Source organism: Excalfactoria chinensis, chromosome 1 (genome assembly GCF_039878825.1).
Source record: "Excalfactoria chinensis isolate bCotChi1 chromosome 1, bCotChi1.hap2, whole genome shotgun sequence".
NCBI classification, from domain to species: Eukaryota; Metazoa; Chordata; class Aves; order Galliformes; family Phasianidae; genus Excalfactoria; species Excalfactoria chinensis.
The window spans coordinates 56,673,251-56,696,902 of NC_092825.1; the positions used below are offsets into that span (position 1 = coordinate 56,673,251).

The window sequence follows — 23,652 nt, forward strand, 5'->3', positions numbered from 1 at the left end:
ACATTTGACATATGCATATTCATAGCCCTCTAGCTGATGCCCAGAAGATTAGTGCTCTTCCCTTACTCTGCAAGTTCTTGTGCTGGGCTCTGCATTGCAGCAGCCTGCGGTGTGCGTGGAGGTGGTGGCTGCTGGACTGGAAATGGGAGGCAATAGGGCTAGGGATTGCATTGGTGTGGGAAGCCAGAGTGGGCTCGATTGTCCTAGGCAGAAATATCTTGGCCCTCAGTCATGCAAGCCCTGGACAACTCTTCCCCTGCCTAACAGCCTCAGATGCTCGGGAGGGTGAACACAACTTAAAACTGAATTTTGCCACCTGCACAGAATTGAATTTTGCCTAATCCATCAGCTGAGCTGACTGTCATCTGAGCACAGCACAGAGCCCAGAGTACTATCAAAACAAATGTTTGGCAGAGGCCTTAGTTGTTCTTAGTAGCACATTACTAACCTAGATGTTCTTCTTTGAAGGTGATTCTCATTTTGTATTTCCGCCTCTGGATAATGGGAGGATCCATGCCAATGTTTTCAGAACAGGACAATCCAGCTTCATTCTCACCCTATTTGCTGACGAGGTACAACACAATTAATCAAACAAAAGTTTGCAAAACTGTAGTCATGCCATTATTTTTTTCTTTGCACTGAAATATTTTACAGATGGTAAATGAGAAGACTTGTTTTGTTGCCTTAATTGCTTCTCCTTATTGCTCTGTCTAAAATAGAAACCAATCAGAACCCCAAAACACGCTCTAGTTCCTGTGGAATTATGTTACATCCTTTCTTACTGAAAGCTCTGGGCTTCTTTTTATGCAAAGCCCAAAGCGTGTCGTCTAAGTGTCTGAGCATTGGACTGGGGAGCCCAGTGTCTGAGGCTTCAGCATTCAAACTGGCTGCTCCCTAGGTATGGGATGTAAGCGTTCAGTTTTGGCTTCATCTGAAGTTTGTTTGGAGGGGGATGACCGTGCCTGTTGGTGAAATATGGGTGGCTGATCAGGACTGTGAAAGTGGAAGTCAGGATTCCACTGGCATAGAGTACTTGCCCTTCTAGTGCGCTCTTGTAGCTTGAGCACAGGTTGGGCTGCTGTGGGTATTAAAAACTTGTGTTAACAAACTTCTGTTATTTTATAACTACCTTTCTGTTTTTCAAATGATACATAAATACTTAAACATGGTAAAAATGACCTCTTCTTTGCCTGGGACCTGGTGTTAGGTTAGGTTAAGGTGCAGCATCCCTCTGGCTCTGCTGGACCAGACCATCAGAGCCATGGCTGCTGTGGTGTGGCTCTTCCTTACACACGTAGCCAGACCAGTGCTCCAAGAAGGTGCTAGGAAGTTGGCTTCCAACCAGGACCACATACCTAACTGATTGTTCTGGTTTACTACTAAACTGGGGGAAGATGCTTTGGAGGCTTCTGGAGGAAATTCATGATGTCTCAAGTGAAATGGCAGTGGTCCTCCCATGTCATTTTCTGACCTCAATGGCTCCTAATTCCAGCAGCAGAATTTCAGCTGAGACACAAGTTAAGATCAAGAAATTTTTATTCAACATCTGCTGCAGAGTCAGGCTGGATCTCATTTGGGAGACCTTTATGATAATGTGACAACAGCTCCTATTACCATCAAGGCTAAAAGTGCTTCCAGGAAGCACGTTGTCTGATTTGGAAAGCTCTGATCTGTTTGCAGCATTTCTGGCAGGGTCATTAGTACCAGACCGTGCAGCACAGCATGAAGGATTTGGCATTGTCCCTTTTTGATATCTTTCTGCTAAGGAGGGGGTCATAACATCCTAAGTGATCCTAGGTTGATTCCAATTACTTATTTTATGCTGCAGATATCTTTTATGTGTTTGTCTCTTTTCATCTTATAATGACAGGGGAGGGTTTTTAAATCCCAAGGCTAAGCTTCTGGAGGTGTAAGATGGTGCCTATTTTTGCCACCTCTGCTGCAGATTATTTTGACAGCCTCTTGAAGGACTATTGAGAGGGCTGCTGGCTGAGCTCCTCCCTGGCTTCACCTACAATCCAGCAACACCTGTCTGCTCCACACATCATGAAAAGTAGTGACAGAAGCCCTTCCAAGGGAAAGCTATTACTGTTTCTCTGAAGGGATTCTAAAGCCTCACAGTTAGCCTGGATCTTCTGCATCTGCTGAGGTTGATGCTAACTCTCATTTTAGCCAATTTACTCAGAGGCCTATGCTTTCCATGCAGAAAACTCATTCCTTAAGCAAGCCCAGCTGGCAGCTATTCTGTGGCTTTCTAATTTTCCCTGCTGAAATAGCACAAAGCCCTAAAGTCTGGATGGTACTAGAGAGTATGTTTCAGGATAGTAAGGGTGGCAAATTTTTGCAGAGCACATGGAAAGGTGGGACTTGCAAGTTTAGACAGAGTGAGTACTCAGGATCCAGGTAGGTGCTGGTATGCATGGTCACCTGCCCAGCTGGTGGATGTCCTATCATTTAGGAGAGTTTTTCCATTCTGATCCGGCCTTGGAGAAGCTGCTGAGCAGTTCATGCTCCTGTTGCAGACACCTGAAGCAGCAGGCTATGAGAAGTTGGTGTGAGAAGCTTAAGTGAGGTTTTGAAGGCAGTCGTTAGTTTCTGTTTGAAAGCAAAGGTCTTTATTTGCTCTGAGCTGGAAATGTGGTTACTGTGCGTGCTTCGCCAGGGTAAACGTTATGGTATTCAGCAGGTTTGAAAGTTTTATTTTAAGACTTTGCTATACCTGTGGAGCTTGGAGGAAGGCTGATATCAATGAATGGATTAAAAAAAAAATGGGGGAAAAAATAGTTTAGAAATATGTGGCAGTCATTGTGAAATCCATGAAATTAGATCTGGAGTTGGAGTCTTGCCTGATATAAGATGAACCCTAAGAAGTATTGTTAATTCTTTCAAGGCTTCTGTGTCAGCAGGCTTCTGCAGGTGTCCCAAGGCTGCCAAGGGTTATTGGAGGGTGGCAAAGATTAGGGGTGGGCATAAGCTATGTTTGGGCTTGCAAAAACATTGGCTAATGAGGTCAGATTTTGCCAGCCCTTACAATGCTTTTAATATAAGTTACATGACTGAGGGTGTGAGGGAGGGAAACCTTTCCTCAGGCTGCATCCAAAGAAGGGCCAGAAGGGCAAGGGAAGCAATTCTGTCCTTCTACTCTGCACTGGTGAGACCTCACCTGGAATACTGAGTCCGGGTGTGGAGTCATCATTACAGGAGAGATATGGACTTGTTGGAGCACATCCAGAGGAGGGCCACAAAGGTGATCCCAGGGATGGAACGTCTCCCCTCAAGGACAGGCTGAGAGAGTTGGGGCTGTTCAGTATGGAGAAGAGAAGGTTCCAGGGAGACCTGAGAGTGGCTTTTCAATATCTAAAGGGGTCTATAAGAAAGAAGGGGACAGACTCTTTAGTGGAGTCTGTGGTGACAGGACAAGGGGAAATGGTTTCAACCTAGAAGAGGGAAGATTTAGACTGGATATAAGGAAGAAGTTTTTACAGTCAGGGTGATGCGGCACTGGAGCAGGTGGTGGATGCCTTGAGTGCAGACACTCAAGGTCAGGCTGAATGGGGCTCTGAGCAACCTGATCTACCTGTGGGTGTCCCTGTTCATTGCACGGGAGGTGGACCAGATGGCCTTTAAGGTCCCTTCCAACTCAAATAATTCTATGGTTCTATGATTCTATATCTGTGACTGTATAGTGTAGGGGAGCATGAAGAAAATACTGTACATAAAACAGAGAGGAGAAGAGAACCGGTTCAAAACAAGCCCAAGGAGGTGGTTTGCAGCAGTTAATTGAGTTGGGGAGCTCTTTCCACAGAACATAGTATGTGTGCTGAATGCTTATGTGGGCTCAAAGAGACATTCACCAAGTCTTAAGGAAAAACAACCACATACAAAACAGGTAACCAGGTTATTCAATGTGCAGAAACCTCATCTAACTTGGAGACATCTTAGTGGAAAAAAGTATCTCCTTGTGCTATTTTTATATGTTTTGCTGGGCATTAATTTTTGGTTGCTGTTGGTGAGAGGATCCTGTTTTGAGCAGACCTTTGTTGCAGTCCAGTTTGGCTCTAGAAAATGACCATATGTTCTGGGTAACATATCTCCAATCTTGAGCAGTGCAGACAGAGAATTGATTCAAACATTGGAAGAAGAAACAGTGTGAAATAACAACAGCTTTCAATCTTAAATAATAATAATAATAGTCTGTTCAGTATGTTCAGTAGATTACCATCATTACAATTATGTATCAATGGGAATTCCAGTAAGTGCTTTGAAAGTCAAAATATGAATGTTTCCATCACTGTAAGGTGCTGGATTTTGTATTACTGACAAATACCAAGATAAATGAAAGCTGCATTCTCCAGTATGTTGCTTGGCAAAGGTGATATGAAGAAAAGAAATCTGTCCATCACTTCCTCTCTCAGCTCAGGCAGAAATGAAGGTGCTAGGAATCCTGCTACTCCTAAGTGCTGCCATTAGAGCCTGTCCACACAATCTGTTGTTTGCTACAGAAGGCTTCTCAAGTGACCTAACATAAAGAACACAGACTTTCAATTACTGTGACTTGCCATCTCAGAATCTGCTATGGGAAAGCTGTTGAATAAAGAGAACACTTCCATATACCTCTTCCACCACTCCTGCTTGAATTAGATGCAAGTAGAAAAAGAAAGCAATTAGGCTTGGAGAGCTACCCAGCTTTGTGCAAACAATGTACTGAAGTGCAGTTAGAGTGCTAGCAGAGCACTGAGTGGGGAGTTGTCATGCTTCAGACATTTAGCACATCTCTTTATTCTGCCATTCTTGAGGAGGAAAGAAGTAGGAGGCCTCTGAGTAAACAGGTTGTATTACCAACACCATGGTAAGACAAGGAAAAAGGTCCATTGTACAGCATGTCTTAAGGGGCGTGAAATACTAAATCCTGCCAGTAATTTCAGACTAAGTAAATGTGTTTCTTTCCAAGTATATCTCTGGGAGTCAAGTTACATTAACAGCTTCTGGTATTTGCCTTGTGATGTTCCTTGTCTGCTCACTGTGGTCATAAAGTAGGCTTGTTTGTATTGCTGCCCTAAATAGTTAATGCATTTCTGCCTTGAGATAGCACTGTCCTGTGGTTGAACTGTTCTCTCTGTAAGCTGGCTTTATGCATTTCTTTTGGTATTTCAAACAGATAAATGAGAATTCAGTCCCATAGAAAGCTGAAGAAATACATAAAAACTGGCACATATGCCCTTATATATAGGCCTGTGACTGTTTTCTGAGCAAGGCATGTAATCATCTCAGCTGTAACATCCGCAGGAATGAACTACAGAGCGGCATGCTGCAGATCTGTGCTGGGTATGTAGGTCCTGGTGCCAGCCACTCTGCCCAGGCAATAAAGTGTAGCAACTCCTCTGGTTTGCAATTTGCACTAACCTCAGGCTAGGCAACGGCATTAAAATGGACCCCTACAATGTATCAGCCTTTAATTGGCCAGGTTTCCACATGCTTCCTGAGTGGAAAAGGTCTGCCTGTTTTGTCAGGGCTTTCTTCTGTGTGCCCAAAGAACTTCAGCATAATATGTGCAATATTGATAGGCACCCAGAATTCAGGGCCCGCATCTAAACAAAAAAGAGAATCATAGAATTGAACCACAGAAATGTTTGAGTTCCAAGGGATCTTTTAAAACCATTTAGTCCAACTCCCCTGCATTGGACGTAGACATCTACAGCTAGAAACTGACATCTACCTAGAAGATGATGTTACAAAGCAAACGCCAACCTACAGTAGCATTATATTCCCAGTGGAATCTGCTTTCTCAAAGCCATGTGAAAGATTTTACCATCTTTCTTAGCTTAGTTTTCTTTGTTTAAGGAGCAAACCCAGGTGTAGACAGCACTGCTCTGAAAGTCAGCTGGAGAGGCATCGTAGTGGGCCATGGCACTCCCTAATGCCCTGGTTCCACCACAGTTCCCTCCCTACTGGAGGCTGGTGTTTGGAAAGAAAGGAGTGCAGCTGAAACAGAGGCCATCAACTCCTGTAGGTGAAACATGTTTTGTTCTTGGAGAGGAAAAAATCAAGCGAGATTATAAGATCTGTCCCAGGTTTTCCAGTACTCCGACTGTGACAGCAGGCTCAGGGATATGTGCAAGCTCTTTGAAAGTCTTTCCTTTTGAAGAATTTAACGTTTGTCAGATTCAGCCAAAGAGCTGAAACAACCTGAGACTGGATCAGAGGTCTTCAGGCAGGGAAGCTTTCCCAGTGAGCCCCTGCCGCATACCACCTCACCTTCCAGAGAAGTTATCTTGTTCTTCATTGGGCTGCAGCTGTCTGTCTGTACTTTTCTGTTCCCTTCCTCTCCTGACTGGCAGCTCTTTTCCCTTAGATGAGTTTTGATGAAGGAGAATGCATGGGCAGTTTTCCCAGTTAGCAGTATTTTCTGTCTAGATGATGCTTGGATTTGGATGTCAGATTGGAATTAGTCTGTCTGTTGTTTGTGTAGTCTTACTCCACTGTCACAGGATGTGTTGGATAGACACAGTGTGGTATTTTTCTTGTGAGGCTATGAAAAGAAAAATGTTTAGGCTGACAATGTACAGATCAGGAAAATAAACTCATGTTGGAAAGCGTGATTGGACTGGCAGCTCCCTAGGGGAAGTGCAAATACATACAATTTTAAGACAATACTCCTAAATGATACCACCTGGTTATAATTGCATCCATGTGTCCTAGGAGGATGTTAATGTGAAGTGGATCATCAAGTATGTTTGGTTTTAGGACTGGGTAGAGAATGAAGAGAGCCTGGAGCTAAAGTCACTTCAGCTGTTAATGCAAGTGAGAGTCTCTTTTCCCTAATAAAGGCACTCTTCTCACCCATACTTGAGCTGAAATCTCCCTGAGCACCTGGCAATGCACAGGCCTTCTTTAGAAGGATCTCATTAACAACATCAGGGATTCCTGGAAGGACAGCAGCTGCTTCTGTCTGAGATCCTCTCTTCTTCATACAACTCCTCATTTTCCCAAATACCAGTTTAGTGCACTTCACCTGTTTTCTACTCAGGTCCCTCTTGTTCCCAACTGGGAGAATATTTTTTCTTGCCTTTGCCTTGTTAAATTTACCAGTGCAATAAAAACTTCTGTTTGTGAGTGTATACCCTGCTGGACCTTGGGAGTAAGGTGAGCCCCATAACTCATCAGGAACATGATGTGATGTCCCAGAATTGGCAAGGTGGTAGATTGCACCACTGTATACACCTAGAGCAGACAGTGTCACTGGCATCTGCGCTCTCATGCAGCCTTGACAGGGAATGGTCTGCATCTTGTGATCACTGACGTAGCACAGATTTGCAAGGAAACCTATAGACCAGTCCCTGGGTACTGAGGGGAAAAAAAGCTTAAAATGCTCCAAAATCAAACAACAAATGGACCTCTCGTAGATTTCTATAAATATCCCTGTTTTGGTGTGTATGTGTGTTTAACTAGTCTCCCAGATTGACAGAGCTGAAACCAGAGCTTTTCCAAGCTCGTTAGTCTCTGTTACAGCAAAGGGTAACAGATAATAGTTCAACTATTTTTATGTTATATTATTTATGGCTTAAGTAGTGCACTTTATTTCATTTTTGCAGCAAAAGCAATCAGTTGAGATGGTTGTTTTCTGCTACAGGTTCTCTATATGAGTCATCCTGTATTTATCTTAAATAAAATATGCAACAGTACATTTAAACTAAAAAAAATGAATGCTAAACAAACTGGATTGCCATGACAACACCTGCTACCTACAGGAGAAGTTGTGGTTTTCTGTATATGCCAGAGATTCTGAGAAGGAAAGATATGTTGGATGCCCACTGAAACTTGGATTTCCGTGTTCAATTTGCAAATAAGAAATGACTCTGCTGTAATGCAGATGCTGTTAACCTGCCTGGGGGAAAACTGGTTGACAATTAAGAGGCAGATTCTTCCAATCACATCACTGGTAATACTCTGTCTTGTCTGAAATTAGCCGATAGATAGGTAGATGTTATAGCAGGGATTTTTCTCCCCTGGAATTCTAGGAAACATGAACAGCAATATAGAGAAGATCATTAATTTAGAAGGTAATTCACTTAGTCAACTAATTAAAAGGAAATATTTCTGTTGCCATTCACAGGTAGGCAGCTGAAATGTAATTAGCTTCTGAAACCATCCCATGAATCTTCAAGTCTTCAAAATTTCCCGATTATCTCTTTGCAGTTTCAGCTTTGGAGAGAGAATGTTCTTCAAACATTTCTCCTGCATTTAGATTTCTCCCTAGTTAGCCTTGCGATTGGATAGACAAGTGGATGTAGAGAAATATCATGCGCTTTAGAGATCCGTAAGTAAAAGCAGCATAGAATTGTCAGCATCTATTATTAGTATCCTGTTATTTTTCTATTTCTAGTACCTAGAATAGCGATCGTTTCTACAGCTTTATTTTATGCAGCCATCAATCACGTTCAAGGATGGGTTACCAAAGCTGAAAGCATATCCAGACTTTTTTACTCAAGGCTTTCTTGCAGCTTAAGAAGTCATGCTGAAGTCGCTTAGCAGCCTCTTGGGACTTGCTTTCCATGTCTGCTTTTGGCACATACAAGTTCAGAGAGAGCATTCAGGCTTGGCAGTCAAGAGAGCTAGCCAAGGTTTCTCAGTAGAATGTCTGGAGATGTGAACCAGTTGGCTGTGCGTAGACAGTAATGACTGTCACAGGCTTTAAAATAGTTCACCGCTGTTGGCAGAGCATATTTAAGATGCTAATTATTGCTGTAATGGAACAGGGCAGTTGTCCATCTCCTTTGGGAGCTGCCTCTGGCTGTGAGCTGCGCACATGACTTCTGAGGAGGATGAAAATCCTGCAAGCACAGGGAAAGAGATTTGGTTACAAACCTACCCTGGTCAGTGCTTGTCCTGGAGTCTTTCTTCCCATCTCCCATGGCAGTTTGACCTAACCTTTCATCAGAAATGCTTTAACACTCACTAATCCGGCTACCCTGAATTCCTTTTAAAATCTGCTAAACTGACTCGATTTGTTGTGGCAGCAAACTGTTTATTTCTTCTGTGCTGCATAACAAGTTATCAGCTTCTGTCTTATCAGTGAAGATACAGAAGAGTGACTAGTCTGCCTTTATGTGAAATACTGTAGTTTGCAAGGGTCCAAAATACCTTCTCAGTTCTTCCTGCCTGGAATTACAGAATGGCTGAGGTGGGAAGGGATCTCTGGAGGTTATGTGATCCAAGACTCCTCCTTAGTCAAGGAAGAACTAGTTGCCTCAGCTCATTCACACCCAGGTGACCTCTGGAGATCTCTAGGGAGGAAACTCTACAACCTCTCTGGGCAACCTGTGTCAGTGCTCCATCACTTGCACAACACAGAAGTGCTGCCTGCTGATTGGGAGCAACCTTCAGTGCTCCAGTTTGTGCTCACTGCCTCTTGTCCTGGCTCTGGGCACTACTGAAAACAACCTGGCTTGGTCATCTTTGCACCCAGCCTTCAGATCTTTTATAGACACCGATGAGATCCTGTTGGCCTCCTGTCCTGCAGGCTGAATAGTCCCAGCTCTCAGCCTCCCCTCATGGGAGAGGTGCTCCAGGCTCTTTGTAATCCTCATGGCCCTCCACTGGGCTGTTTTTCAAAGGGGTCCTTCTGAATGTCTGTGTGGCTTTTGGGTGAGTTTGCCACTCCCGTCAGTTTTGTGTCAACATCAGATTTACTGAGAATGCACTCTGTCCTACTGTCCAGGTAGTTACTGAAGAATTTAAACGGGACTGAGCCCAGTATTGAGGCACTCTGCTTGTTACTGGCCCCCAACAAGACTTTGCACCACTGAGCACCATCTTCTTGATCTGGCCATTCAGCCAGAGTTCAGTCCACCTCACTGTCTGGAAATGTGGTCTGAGAAAGCAAGTGAAGATTATGGTGTGTGTTGTGACTTGTTAAACAAATTCCATGGCCATCATTATGCTTATTGAAAATGCTAACATGCAGAGCATAAAAGAACACGTACACCAAAAACTTGCCTCTCCATAGGCATCAAATGGCAGCCTAACTTATTGCTTCTGAAAATCCTAAAATACACACTTGTAAAAATACTATATGCTGTGGCGTTATTCAGATTGATGTAAATGGATAGGCACTGGATCTTAGTTTGGCTTTTAAGTAGCTGCAAATAGACATTGGCAGCATTTTCTGGACTGTCATTTTATTAAGGTTGATGCAGAATCCTGCTGCATTTTCCAGCCAAGTAGAGGTTTGGTCACACCACGTATAACTTCTCTGAGAGTGTGATTAAGCTACATCAGGTTTTGAGTTGCTGGCTTTCTCAGTAATGCAGACCAGAAAGGATTGGCTTGGGGACTAAAATAAATAAATATATGAGTAAAAGGACATATTTGTTCCTTTAGAACCATTAGAATTTAAAGGAGAGTTTGAGTAGAATTACATTGCTTTTTTGAGGGATGCTTTCTTCAATGGAAACCATCCTTTTAATCGCTAGTTCTGTTAAGAGAGAAAATGAATTTTGTCTCGCTTTTTTCCTTGTTTACTACCTCGGGGAGGAAAATGAAGGAATGGAAGAGAAATGTGCTGAGTGGTTGAAAACTATAAAAATGTAGGAGTATGTCATTTTCCATCAGAATCGTGGACTTAGATCTGGGTGGAAATGGATATGAGCATTTTCCACTTTTTACAATTAAACTTTATTCCAGCTATTGAAACCTCCTTGCTTTTGGGTTGCTGTGCTGCTGGAGATGTACATTTCTTAGATGAGAAGGGAAACTAGTATCCTAGCTGCTGCTTATTTGAAAATGCTTCTGCAAAAATGTAGGCCTGTTCCATCCCCATGCCATGGCCCAGCACCCACCTGAGAAATTCCATCCCAGTTCCCCGAGGTCACATTCTGCTTCAATATCTTTCCCCTTCTGCAGCAAATACAGTATAGTGCTGTTGGAAAGGCTGCATTTTTACCCCAGAGAGGCAGCCTTAGAAGTGGCAAATGAAGCAATTCTGTTTGCGTGGCTCTACATCTCTTGGGGATCCTTTGTTATCATTTTAATAAACCTGCTGAAGTACCATGGCAACTGGGTGTGATAACAACAGCCAAAGCAGGTTCAGATGGAAGAAATCCCATGCAAGATCTATTTATTTATTTGTTTGTTTGTTCATTAATTTCTTTTCAGTATTTACCACCCCCTCCCCAGCAATTTAAAAGTCTCCCTACTTCTCTTTGTGGCTGTCCCCTGCCCTAATAAGCTCAGATGGGATTGGTTGAATATCCCATATTATTTATCTGAATCATCTGTTGAAGTTCCTCCCACTTATCTTAGCACGTCTTTATTAACAGAGAGGTATGGTGTTACCCGTGTGTGCATAGTTATTTTATTTGACTCCTTTTAGTAAGCAGTAAATACCCAATTCTCAATCAGCATGAATTCAGCTCTGTTTTTGGTATGAGGAAAATATCTCGTGGTGTTGGTGGTTATCCCATGCATTATGTTACCTTTTTTCTTTTGCAGGTTTCTGACTTACTCATACCTCCTGGCCTTCAACGCGTGGCTTCTGCTGGCACCCATTACCCTGTGCTATGACTGGCAAGTTGGCAGTATCCCTTTGGTCGAGTCTGTCTGGGATGTGAGGAACTTGGCCACTGTCTTCCTGGTGCTGGTGCTGGTGTTACTCAGCCTTCACTGCCTAGCTGCATTCAAGGTAGCTCAGAAGGAGATGCAATACAACATTTTGTTTAAAACCTTTTGTTTCCTAAGCTTCAGCTGGAATAGTAAGCACCAATTTTCCTCCCAAAGAAATTTGTCTGAGATGAAAAAACACACCACATCTGTCTAGTTGAATGTCTCAGTCTCTGATTGGTTTGATTTGAGAACTAAACTTGGCCCAGAGTCCTGCATTCAGTGACTGATCCAAACCCCACTGAAGTTTCAGCCTGCCCCACAGTCTGTAGGCTCTTTGCCACTTGCTTCAAACAGGACTGGGGACTGTCATCTGCAGAGCCATTTGAAAAGGAAGTCTATTATTGTACCAATAGCTTGGCTGTGCTTTTAAAATGCCTATGTTGGTTACATCTTGATGAGAAGGTTCCCCATCAGCAAAGTAATAGAATATAGGAAGTTTGAAATGATCTGGAAAATGTATAAATGATTTAGTTGGTAAGCCAAGCTTTGAATTCCAACATTTCGGATCCACTGTTAATTTTATTACAGAAATGAAAATGAGGGTGTAGTGGGCTCAAGAAGCGCCAGAGATCAGATATGGACTGGCATGGAAGTGCGTCTTTGTATGGTGTAGGGAGTTGCTAACTATTCCTTGTGTGGTTCTGTTGTGGAAGTTTCTTTTGGAAAAAAAATAGCAGAGGTGTAACAAGTTTTTAATATCTTTATTATGCTAAGATATGCAGGTTGTACATGTGCTTCAGTCTACTCCAACAGTCTTTTCTGTGCTCCTGATAAGAGACAGAAAATGAACCAAATGGTTTGAGACTGCAGTGTCATTAATTTGGATTATACACTGACAGGTGCTGTATGGAAAATACTGGAAAATACTCTGTTAGGTATTCACTTTTTCTACCTGCAGGTTGTACATCATCTTGTATCCCTCCTTCTTTCATTACTCACTGCTAGAGATACCCAGAAGTGTTTGTATTAGACTTAATCCTGTTTCCAGGGAAGTTAATGATAAAATTCTCATTACCCACGTACAGAACACTTCTGAAAAAACTTATTCCACATTCTTTGAAGTTTCAGATGCTTTTTATTTCTTCACCTGCTGTTGGAATTGGTATTGTGTGCAAGATTAATACCGCTGGTTTGCTGGGAAAAAGTATTTCAGAATCATCGAAAGACATTTATGTGGGTAAAATGGTAATCCAGCAGGATTCCTTTGGGTAGCTAAATTGTGTGCCTTCTGTCAAAATGCAAAGCAGAGTATTTCAAAACACGTTGTGCATTAAATGTCCAGATTGTATCAATTTTTTTACTTATTTAAAAATAATTCTGTATGGATTTACAAAAAACACTGTTTGATTTGAATCTAGAACTTTTTTTTGGTGAGGATAACTTTAACTTTTAACCACTGTTAACTTTTCCTTAAGCAAACTGAATATAACTCTTCGGGAATTTACTTACTGAACACCTTGAAATTCATGATGTAGATTCTCTTCTGTTTGCTGTTGAAAACCTCAGGCATGGAATGAATCGGATCTGAAGCAATCCACTTTTGTATGTAATACAAGTACAACTAGAATAATAATATATTCTTAACGAATTGCTCTCATCAGCCTCAACTACCAGTTTCCCAGCAAAACTGCTGTGAACATGGAACCACATTGGACTGTTTTGTGTATTGTAGGTAGCATGAGATGTGTCAGTTGATTTTTAACATTTTATAAAGTGTAAGAAGTCTTTCTTTCTGGAGCAGACTCATTGAAGTGTCTTAACAGCCATTTTCTTTCCCTTTTCACTGTTAAGTCCAACCTGGAATTAGTAGCTTGCAGTTTTCTCAGGAATGGTTTTAGAGTGAAATAGTTTATGTATCTTTTCTTTGAGTGTGTAGATGTGCATGGGCAAGAGAAGACAAAACCTCGTATTTTTTCTCATTGGCACAAACTCTTTCTGTAGAATGGAGGATGGAAATGCTAGCGGTGGTTTTATTGAAACTGAAGACATTTGTGCAGTGAACACTGAATTAATTTCCAGTGGCAAGAGGTAGTGTGTGTATCCACAAAACAAGTTCACAGGAGACTCTCAGAATATATTACATGGAATGTAATTAGGGAATGCATGTATTGGATTTCTGCCTTTTGTTGCCATTGAATTTTAAACAGGGCTAATTTGTTGTTGACTTTTGTGACTAGGGTAATAACCCTGTTGGCATGTATGTGGGATGCTGATAAAGGACATCTAAGGCATGGAGCTGTCTTGTTCCATTTCACTTTGTGAATGTTGTTACACCTCAAAAAGGGAAATAAACAGTGCAAGATTTCCACCCATAAGTGCTTGGCTTTGTATATGTCTGTTTCTAGATTGGATGGAGTTCTTATGTAGGAAAAGCGGAAATGGAAGGCAGATATCCAGTTTGTCACGGTTTGGAGAGAGAAGCCTCTGCCCTTTTACTTGTGTGTTTTTACTGTTGATTTCCTTCTTACACAATGAAGAAGCCACTTTAAAAATTGCTTTCTGAATTCTTTGTATGCAGCTTTCACTGACTGGGTTGTTTCGTGTCCGTAGTGCTAATCTCTTGCATGTTGGCCAAAGAGAATGGAAAGAGATCCCCTGTGGAAGGGTTCCCCAGGGAAGACCTGCTGCGTTTCAGTGCTTAGGTGCTGAGCTGGGCTCTTGTCTTACTGTAGTTGTCCTTGTCACACATGACAATTAATCTTCAAATTCAAACCTGATGGACTAAAACAAAAGCTTGCTTCTTGACATGCTGCAGCAGTCTCCTGTGTGAGTAAAGGACATTGATGTCATCTCCAGTGTGATAAAGCAGGGGACATTACAGGAAATGCCCACATCCCAGAGAAATAGTTGGGAAAAAAAGGATGAATTTTGGTTATTGTTCATTTTCAAAGCCAACCCCAGCCTAAATGAGTGGAGTTGGTGTGTTTCCAGCTTTGGGTCAAATTAGTATGTTTTCCAGCTACAGTCATCGAAATGGTTGAACCACTGTCTCGTTCTGGTCGCCAAGCAAGCTGGTTGCAAAGCCAAAGGAATAATCTGTGGAATGCATCAAATGGCCACTAATATAACCAGGGGCCCATAGCACTGCCCTTCTATACTGGAAGAAATGGTGAGCACCTAGTGAACTAGAGAGGACAATTTTTGGCATATTGTCAGGATGACAATTATTTCTTTGACATGCCATAATAAGTCAATGAGCATGAAAGGAAAACCCTTCAGATGTTTGAAATGCCACTGTGCATGGCATTTTGAGGTTGCTGCTTAATTAGCAGTGTGATTAAAATGCAGTTTGTCCTGTTGTGGCTGTGAGTGTATGTGCAGAGCACACAGTGGATTGGATTGTACATTCCATATGGTACCAGCACTCCACCAGGGGCACTCCACAGGGAAGGCTGAAAGAGGGAACACTCAGGTGTGTCTGATGGGCTAATTTTGAGCAAGGTGATCTGGAAAACTAACTCAAAGTAGTGACTAATGTACCCAACCTGTCTGGGGCAATTTATTTGCCTCATACAGTTTGGTCCTCATCTTGCATTGGACCAGTACTACTAAGGTACCTTATGGTGATCAACCACACCTTCCTCTTGTTCAGCAAAACAGTCATGTGCAACAGTTTGTTCATATCTTAGGAGGGAGTGCTGCTTATGTTTCACATCAATAATAAAAAGTAACCTCTAGCATCCTGTAGGAACGTATCATTCTAAAGAATGTGCTTTGCTGCTGTGTAATGACATTGCTATGTATGGCACAGGAAGTTGTGCTGATTTTCGGTTTATATTCATTACACGCAACTGAGATATATATTATTGTTCTGCTCTTTTATATGCTACAGTTGGTTATTTTTTACTCAGAGATAATTTTAGATTTAAGGTAATGCTGCCTCTACATTTCTCTGCATAGTGCTCCTTAGCCAAGACAAGGCATTTTATACCAAATTATTATGACTTTAATTCTTGCCATAATTGACATCCTATCATCATTTATCCAGAGCTTTATATGTATGAATATCTTCTAAGCATATTCTTGGGCCTCTCGCAGACTATATTTCTTAGCTGTCAACATTCGATAACATCAGGGAGGAGAAGGCATTTGTGTCTTCTCCTCGTGTACATGTTTCTGTTGCTTTTGTGAGCGCTCATTATGGGTATTCTCTCGTGCTATTTACTCTACCCTGCACTCCTGAGACCTTTCCCTGATTTCCCAGATTTGGCATTTCATTAATAAATCACAGCTTATGGACCTTTCTGGGGAACAATCGCCTTTTGTAATATTCTGCAGTAGTAACAGCACAGTTGGAAAGTATGCCTTGCAAAATTCATATTCCACAACATTCCCAGAACAATACCTGCTTCAAAGACACTGCAAGGTGAATAAGGCTATTTATTGACTGAGTCTATCTGACGAGTTGGAAACCACAGTCATTTTCATAAAAGGTCCATTTAAAATAAATCCTGCTTTCATTTTCCTGAGGGCCCACTTGAATTCCTTCCACACAGAGAAGGTCAGGACTGATATTCTTAATCCTCAGCAGCGTGGTTTTTCTGTGCTGCTTCTCTTGTTAATGTTTGCTTCAGGGAGAGAGTAATAAGCCAGAAAGACTGTGCTTGGCGAGAGCTGCAGGAAGCGGCGAGCCCTGTGCTGGCTCTCAGTATGCCTCATGCGCTGCCTCTGCTCTGCGGGATGCTGTGAGCAGATCAGCTATGGAGCCCCAGCAGGGCTGCAGGCACACAGAAGCCTTCCAGGGTGCTCTCCAACGAACTGAGCAAAAGAAGCCTTCGTTTGTTAGTTTGTTATCGCCGTCCTGTGTTAAAAAAACAAATGCAGGAACTGCCAAAATAGGTTTTGTATCAGATTTTTCTTCTTGGTAGATGGTTGAAATGAAAGGTTTGGAGTGGGGTACTCTGAGTAAGTACAGCCATAGCTGAAGCAGTTCTTATTTTGCTCACCGTGAAGATGCTCAGAATCTCACTGAAAGAGCTCTTAACTCCTGCAGGGCTTTGTCGCGCTAGGTAGATACTTTGTGTAGGGGTGATTAGTTCTGCCGTGTTCAGCTTATTAGCATGAATTACTGTATTTTCAGAAATGGTCTTATTGTTTGCTACCATTCTCTTCTTCTGGTTTCAGTTAGTATTTCAAGGCCTGCTCAGAGCTGAAAGGTTTTGGAGTGGCACAATAGCAGGGTTGAGAAGGAAAGGGAGAGTGCAATGAGGACCAAGAAATACATAGGTGGGGCTGATTATAACACTCACTCTCTTAGTTGGTCTGTTTAAACATTATGGAGCCAAACTATTGTGTGATTTTATTTTGATCTTCTTGTTCAGCATTACCTCTCAAGGGCAAACCCACCACAAGCATTTTATTTTCCAGTGATTGTGCTTGTAGATATCACAAGGAATGTATGTGTGCTTGAATGTCACCATTTTCTTTTCTGCCATGTAGTGAAGCAGATTGCAGTCACAGAATAAAAGGGAGAGGAAAAAAACAACCACAAGGTCAAAAGCATTTTTCTAGTTCCTAGAGCAATTTGTTGACTTTCCGATTTCCTTTTGGAATGTTCCACTTCTGTTTTAAAGATGCATGCTCCTGTATCCTGCTCAAATCAGCTCATGAAGTGGAACTAGGGGCTGCACAGATTAGGGAGCTTATTTCTTCTGGGAGTTTTAGCAGTCTGGGTTAAGAAAGACTGTAAACATACATCTGAATGGATGGGTAGCTGAAGTGTATGGGGAAAAAGGAAATAGTTTTTTTGGGATACTAAAGGTGAAATATCTATAGAAGACAATTCTGTGCCCTACTGTGGGTTATGGGATGAGGAAAGGACTACTTTCTGCTTTTATTACATAGCTGAGAGCCTAATTTCCAGGGCTGCTGAGTATCCGCAGTTTCCTCTGATGTAAATGGAATTTTTAGGTACTTTCAGCATTCCTGACAAAGAGGCTTTGTTTTATGTACTGATAAAGACCAGGACTTGCTTCTTCCTGAAAACCAAAAGTCATCAGTCTCATCAGGATAGTCTGAGATATGCGACAAGGATTTCTCTTCAACTAATCCGTGATTAGGGAGCCAGTGATGCTTCCAGAGGCTTTGGATATGTTTCTGACTGGTTTCTGTTTGCCTGTGCACCATCTCCTGTATAGGTACTGCGGCTGCTGAACTGCAGAGTACTTTTTGGTTCTGCCACCAAACGACAGAGGTGGAACCAGCATGTCAGGTGGTTAATAGGCAGTCAACAGGAGTGGTCAAAATGGCACTGGAGGTTTCTGTGGCTTTAGACTATCTGTGAAGTATAAAATTTGCTTGATTATAGTCAGTAGTAACTGTGTATGATTTTACCAGAGCTAGATGATCACTGAAGAAAATCAAGCTATTTTAGGAAGACAGTGATTTGCTAAGCCTGGTATTCAAGCAGCTGGCACTACTGAAGATGCTTGTTGTTTTTTTCTGTTTGGTTGCTTTTTTCTGATGAGATGAAAGAATACAACTCCTGATAAATTGTAGTGATTACAGAAATTACCATCCCTTTTTGTAGGAGCAAGTAAATTAAGCTCGGTGCCAGAGCTAACTTTGAAGCTGGGCATTCCCCTTTGCCTTGCCACATGTTTGTATTTGCTCAGACCATTCTGTGTATTTTCATGTACCTAACTTTTTGCAGCAGTGCAGAAAGCAGTTGCAGCTCTCTAGTGCTCTCTTCTTTGGCCACTGAAGATAGATTATGCATCCCATCCTGATTTTTGCTGTTGACCTAAAGGAGATCATACTGATGGCACAGGGTTCAGCTCTGCCATCCATCACCTCTCTGCATCTGCAGCAGTGTGTGGGACTGGGGAGCACCTGGTGCTTGGTTCTACTAGCTTTCCATCAACACAGATTTCTTCCTGTGAAGGAGTAAATCCCTAGGGTTCAATCCTGATTAGAATCATAGAATCATGTTTGAGTTGGAAGGGACCCTTAACGTCCATCCAGTCCAACTCCCCACCAATGAACAGGGACACCTACACCTAGATCAAATTGTTCTGAGCCCCATCCAGCCTGACCTTGACTACCATCAAGGATGACGCATCCACCACATCTCTGAGCATTCTGATCCTGTGCTTCACCACACAATTAGCTTATTATGTTTGCTTTTTACCATTTGCTCACAAATATGCAGTGAATTTGATATTCTTCTACCACAGTCCCTTTTATCTTTAATACCATTTACATGGAAAGTGCAAGACTAGAAGTCTGCAAATCTTAACCTTGTGCCATGTGAGATGCTGCTGGTGCTTGATGCAGGCTGGCGAGGTATCACACTGCAGAATTGCTTGTGGCTTTGTGAGCAGTTGATCCAAAAGGACCAGATGGATTAAGTTTGTGTGTGGTCTGCACTAAGCACTTCCTACTAACTTGGGAGTAAACTGAAGAATTGTTACCTGTGATTTACAGAGTCTTGGAGTTTCTTTGAATCTCTTGTCTTGTTGGATGGAGTGCTTACCTTGCCAGCCTTTAAGCATTTGAAGATACGTAATAGCATTGAATACTATTACACAACCATGCAACTACCAATTTTCCTGTATGCCAGCTTATCTGCACTTGCACTGCCAAGCACAACACATCTGCAGTAGACCATCCCGAGCTCACTGGAAGAGGGTGATTTATGCTTTGGATGGGAAGGAAGTCTTTACTCCATGGAGCTATTAGATCTTCATGGTGCAGAATTACTTGTTTAATTCTCAAAGTAAACATGGAGGAGGACCCATTAAATCCATTTGTCTGTCACCAAACAGGCAAGCATTTATAAACACCTTCAGAAACACTTCAAGCTATAACAGAACTTGATGTTGTTTGCCCAGCTGCTACCTTCCCTGAGCCACGAGGAAGGTTGTCCTTGTAGCTTTGCTCCGTGGTGCCTCATCTCTTGGAGGTGCTGGAGATGTGAATGTGTGCCTCACCATCATGATGTCAGACTTAATGGATCTGGCACTTCAGGCAGCGCTTTGTTAATGGGAAAGATAGAAAATTTACAGGTGGCTTTATGCAAGTCCCGGGTTGAACAGATATGTCAAAATAATCTGTGTACATCCTATACTTGTACTTCGTGGGCAATGGCTTGCAGAAGCTTATGATTTAGCAGTAGTCAGCAGATGTTTATTTGTAGCTCAGTGATGTCTTACATGTAATACCATGGAGCCTCTCTTTCAGTTGTAAACTTGAGTCTTTCCTCCTTTTCCTCCCGATTGCCAAGGAAACAATTTTTCAGATTTATTGCTGTGTTGATGTCTTTTGACCTGGGAGTGATTCTTTGCTATTTTATGTGAGACAGTGTAATAGTATTTTCTCTTCCCTTTGGGAAATGGCATGGCAGCGTTCAGTTCATCAATATGGGTATGAAAAGTAACAGGTTTAAAAATTCTTCTTTATTGATCGTGGTTACAATGTAAGTAATGCCTCATCATAATTACAGGTAGGTGTGGAACTGAAAACCCTCACCAACCTACCTGCTGTAAGGAATGCTATTATGTTGTAAAGCTGTTTTGTCTTTAATGAAAGGAATAAGTTAAGGTTAATTCAAAGGTATTTTTTTTTTTCTTCCAGGGTACTCTCTGATAGGTAGGAAGAAAAGTTTAATATTTACAAGGGAAAGCATGGTTCTTAAGAAGAAAGGAGATATCTCTCTATGAAATGAATGAAATGTTCTGTAATTTTAATCCTAGATGCTTCATTTTAAAGAAAAAAAGGAAGGCAAAATAGCCTGCCACTCTTTAAAAGCTTTTACTATTGCTCTGGGCACTTGTAAGATGCTCGCTGTCCCATGTTTAGCTTGGCTGTCTCATAAGTGGCTTAGATGACCAGAGTGTTTATACAGTAAGTCAGCAACCAAATAAAAAGTCCTGATATTTCTTTTCCTTTCTTCTGTTTTTTTTTTTTTTATTTTATTTTATTTTATTTTTTATTTTTTCTTATTTTTTCTTTTTCCCTGACAAAGCACTGTGAAAAATGTAGCACTACAAGTTGTTTTTGTTACCTTAACAAAATGTGTAGGACATCTCCTTGTGGCTTGTGTTCACTTGAAGGTCCTCCTGCTGTCTCTTCCTAATGCCTTAACAGTACCAGTCTCTGGCATTCCTGTGCCGCCCAGCCTCTCATGTCTCCTTCAATGTAAATCTTCAGCCCCTCTTAGAGAAGGGGGAATAAAAGGGGGATCTGCTGAGTAAATTTTGATAGAGAAAACAGTATCATATAAGACTTTTTGCCATTAGCTTCAGCTCTCTAACGCTATCATTTGTGTTACATGAGATCCCTTCAACATGTCACGGTCACATTTCTGTCCTTTTTTTCTGTTTTCCCTGTGCTGCCTAGGTGAGCAGGTGTGCAGGAACAGGTGCCATATGTCTAGTCTTCACAGGGCTGTGGTTGGAGTTCGAGGTCTTTTCCAACCTGGGTAATTCTATGATTCTATGATTCTATGAAGGCTGGGAGAGGAGAACTGGCAGTTCTTGAGTTTGAGCAAGGGCTGGTTTAGCTTAGCGTCTGATCTATCAGTAGGCACTACGTTTCTACGTCACTACAAGCTGTTTAGGGAAGTGGGGAATAAGATCTGGATGTCATTAAGTCAACTATTTCTCCAATATAAATTCCAAATTAATGGCCACAGATGAGCTTCAGATGACCTGCAGCCCCACCTTCTGTTCCAGTCCCGGTTCTCTGTGTGGCCAGTCCTCCCTGGCGGGACATGGCAGTGTGCTTACATGTTATGGAGAAATCAATGGCCAGGTAGAGGAGAGAACCCCAAACTGAGCTCTATGGGATGAGCTCAGCATCTTGACCCACTGGCTCATGAACATGACCACACAGTGTAGAACCAGCCAAAGCTTATACGGGGCCTTGTAGCATGGTGCACTCAGGAGGATATATGAGGTAGGAATGGTAAGTAATGTAACAGGAATGGGAGTCACAGAACCACTGGATTTCATTTCTTTTGTTTTGTGCATTTGTTTTAGAATAACAAAGACAACTCATGTTGTTTACCCCCTCAAATATGTAGTGACCGCTGTTACTTTTGCTGGGGTACCAATTTTGACACACAGAGAGGCTCCTTAAAAGGATGTAAAAATGTTGACTTCACATTCCTATGATGGGAAAGTTGAAATGCAGCCAAACAACACTGAGTCCCATGCACTTAAACCTGAAGGCCTTCAAGAACCATATCTTAACAAACCCTCTGCCTGGACCAAATGCTTTCACAAGGGTGCTGCTGGGTGCTAGGTATGTCTTGTTTCAGAAATCAGTGCTACTACAGAGAGCTCTGCCTCTCCATGAAGCTGGCTTGTAGCACTGGACTCCTGTCTTTTAGCCCTGCCAGTGGGACTGAGCTGGCATTAGTCTAGAGCTGTGACTTGTTGTGCAGGGAGAAAAGGTACACAATAACATTTTCTCCTTTGGTCTAGCTAATTCTCACATTCTCCTTTCTCTCATTGGATGTTCAGGTTTTATTTGTTTTTCTCCAGCATTAAGTTTCCTTTGCTTATCTGCAGCACTGCAGCCTTGGATAACACTGTGTCCTTCCTAGAGAGGTTAACTAGAGGTTGCTCTCCCAATTACTGATTTAACAAACAACAACTGAGGAATTATTTAATAGCAGGTTCATTTTAAAGCGGGAGTGCATCTTGGGCACAGGGAACATTCTATGCATTAGCCCAACGTACCTTCTCTTGCCTGTGGATATTTGTTGTCAGACTCACGGAGTATAGTGATGGCAGCATATGGCCCCATAATTAGGCCAGACAAGGTGGGAAAGGAAGGTGGTTTTAAGAGGCAGGAGAGAAATGGGAGTATATGTCCAGAGCTTGTTTTGTGGAAGGACTGATAATTTGCATTTAGAGATGAGTAATAATTTTTATTCCCTTATTTTTTCCATCCAATTTTCTGTTGTAATTACAAGCCTAAATGACCATTACTGGGCATCTCTGCTCATCAGCTTAATGGAATGGTATCTGCTTCAGCTTTGGTAATAAGATATTTCAGGTTCCGCTATGACTTCAGGAAGGCCATACTATCTGTGTTTTTAAACATACTGAAACAGTAGACAATGGACACAGGTAATTGTGTTGCCGTTTAAGTCATGTATCAATAAAGAAGCTGAATGCTTCCAGGGAGGGGGCATTCACAACATATCTGAGCAGATTTATCTAGATGAAAGTTCATCTAAGCATTTTTTCCTTCCTCTCCTTCTAAGTGGTCTCCGTTACTGTTAATGTTTATGTGGTGGTATGTGTTGCTCAAAGGCCACAAACCAAACATGCTAAGGTTGGTGATGCAAGTGGGTAAGTAGAAATTGTGAGAAAAAAATAATGCTTAATGGCTGTGAGAAGCAACACGGGGTTGGTTTGTCTAAGAAGATACGAGAATACTGCTTGTCATTCTTGCTTGGGGGAAAGCTGAGATACCACGGTGGTCCACATTTGAGCAACCTGTAATCTGACCCACCTTAAACCAATCCATCTGGGCCTGGGGCAGAGAAGAGCCTACAGAGTATTATGTCACACCATTGTAGCACTTTAGGATGCTCAGTCATTTGCCATGTGTGCTTTTCACCTCCCACTGACTAAAGAGGTGGATTAGATATAAAATCTAGCCTGAATGGCTAACTTTTAGGTGGCTGAAAAGGTAAATCTTGTCCACATAAATGTACTAAGTATGCATAATGGATTCAGTTCTGTAGCTGTAATAGGTTACTGTGTGGCTGTGTTCCAGGTTAGCCTTCTAACATACAATATAGTGTTTTGTACCTATAGAAAATGTTCATAGTCTTTTCCACAGAATAGCATTTTAATACTGAGGTTTCTGAATTTCAGCCATCGATTAAGCCAGCGGTAGCTAGCATCACAGTCTCTGGTTATACAACAGCAAGAGAGGTTGTACTGCGTGGCCCCACATTGTTGGCTGGGCTCAACTCCTGTATTAGAAAAGCTAATTCAACATATCTGAATTTAGGTTCCTGCAGCTAAAGCT

General features: G+C 42.0%; 1 protein-coding gene across 1 annotated transcript in view; it reads left to right on the forward strand.

Moving 5' to 3' along the window:
* TMTC1 (transmembrane O-mannosyltransferase targeting cadherins 1) overlaps positions 1-23,652 on the forward strand; it is a 141,662-nt gene that overhangs the window by 56,931 nt on the left and 61,079 nt on the right. Inside the window, exons 7-8 of the mRNA XM_072342570.1 lie at positions 469-572; positions 11,491-11,680. Coding sequence (XP_072198671.1) covers positions 469-572; positions 11,491-11,680 — 294 coding nt within the window. The remainder of the gene's footprint in view (positions 1-468; positions 573-11,490; positions 11,681-23,652) is intronic.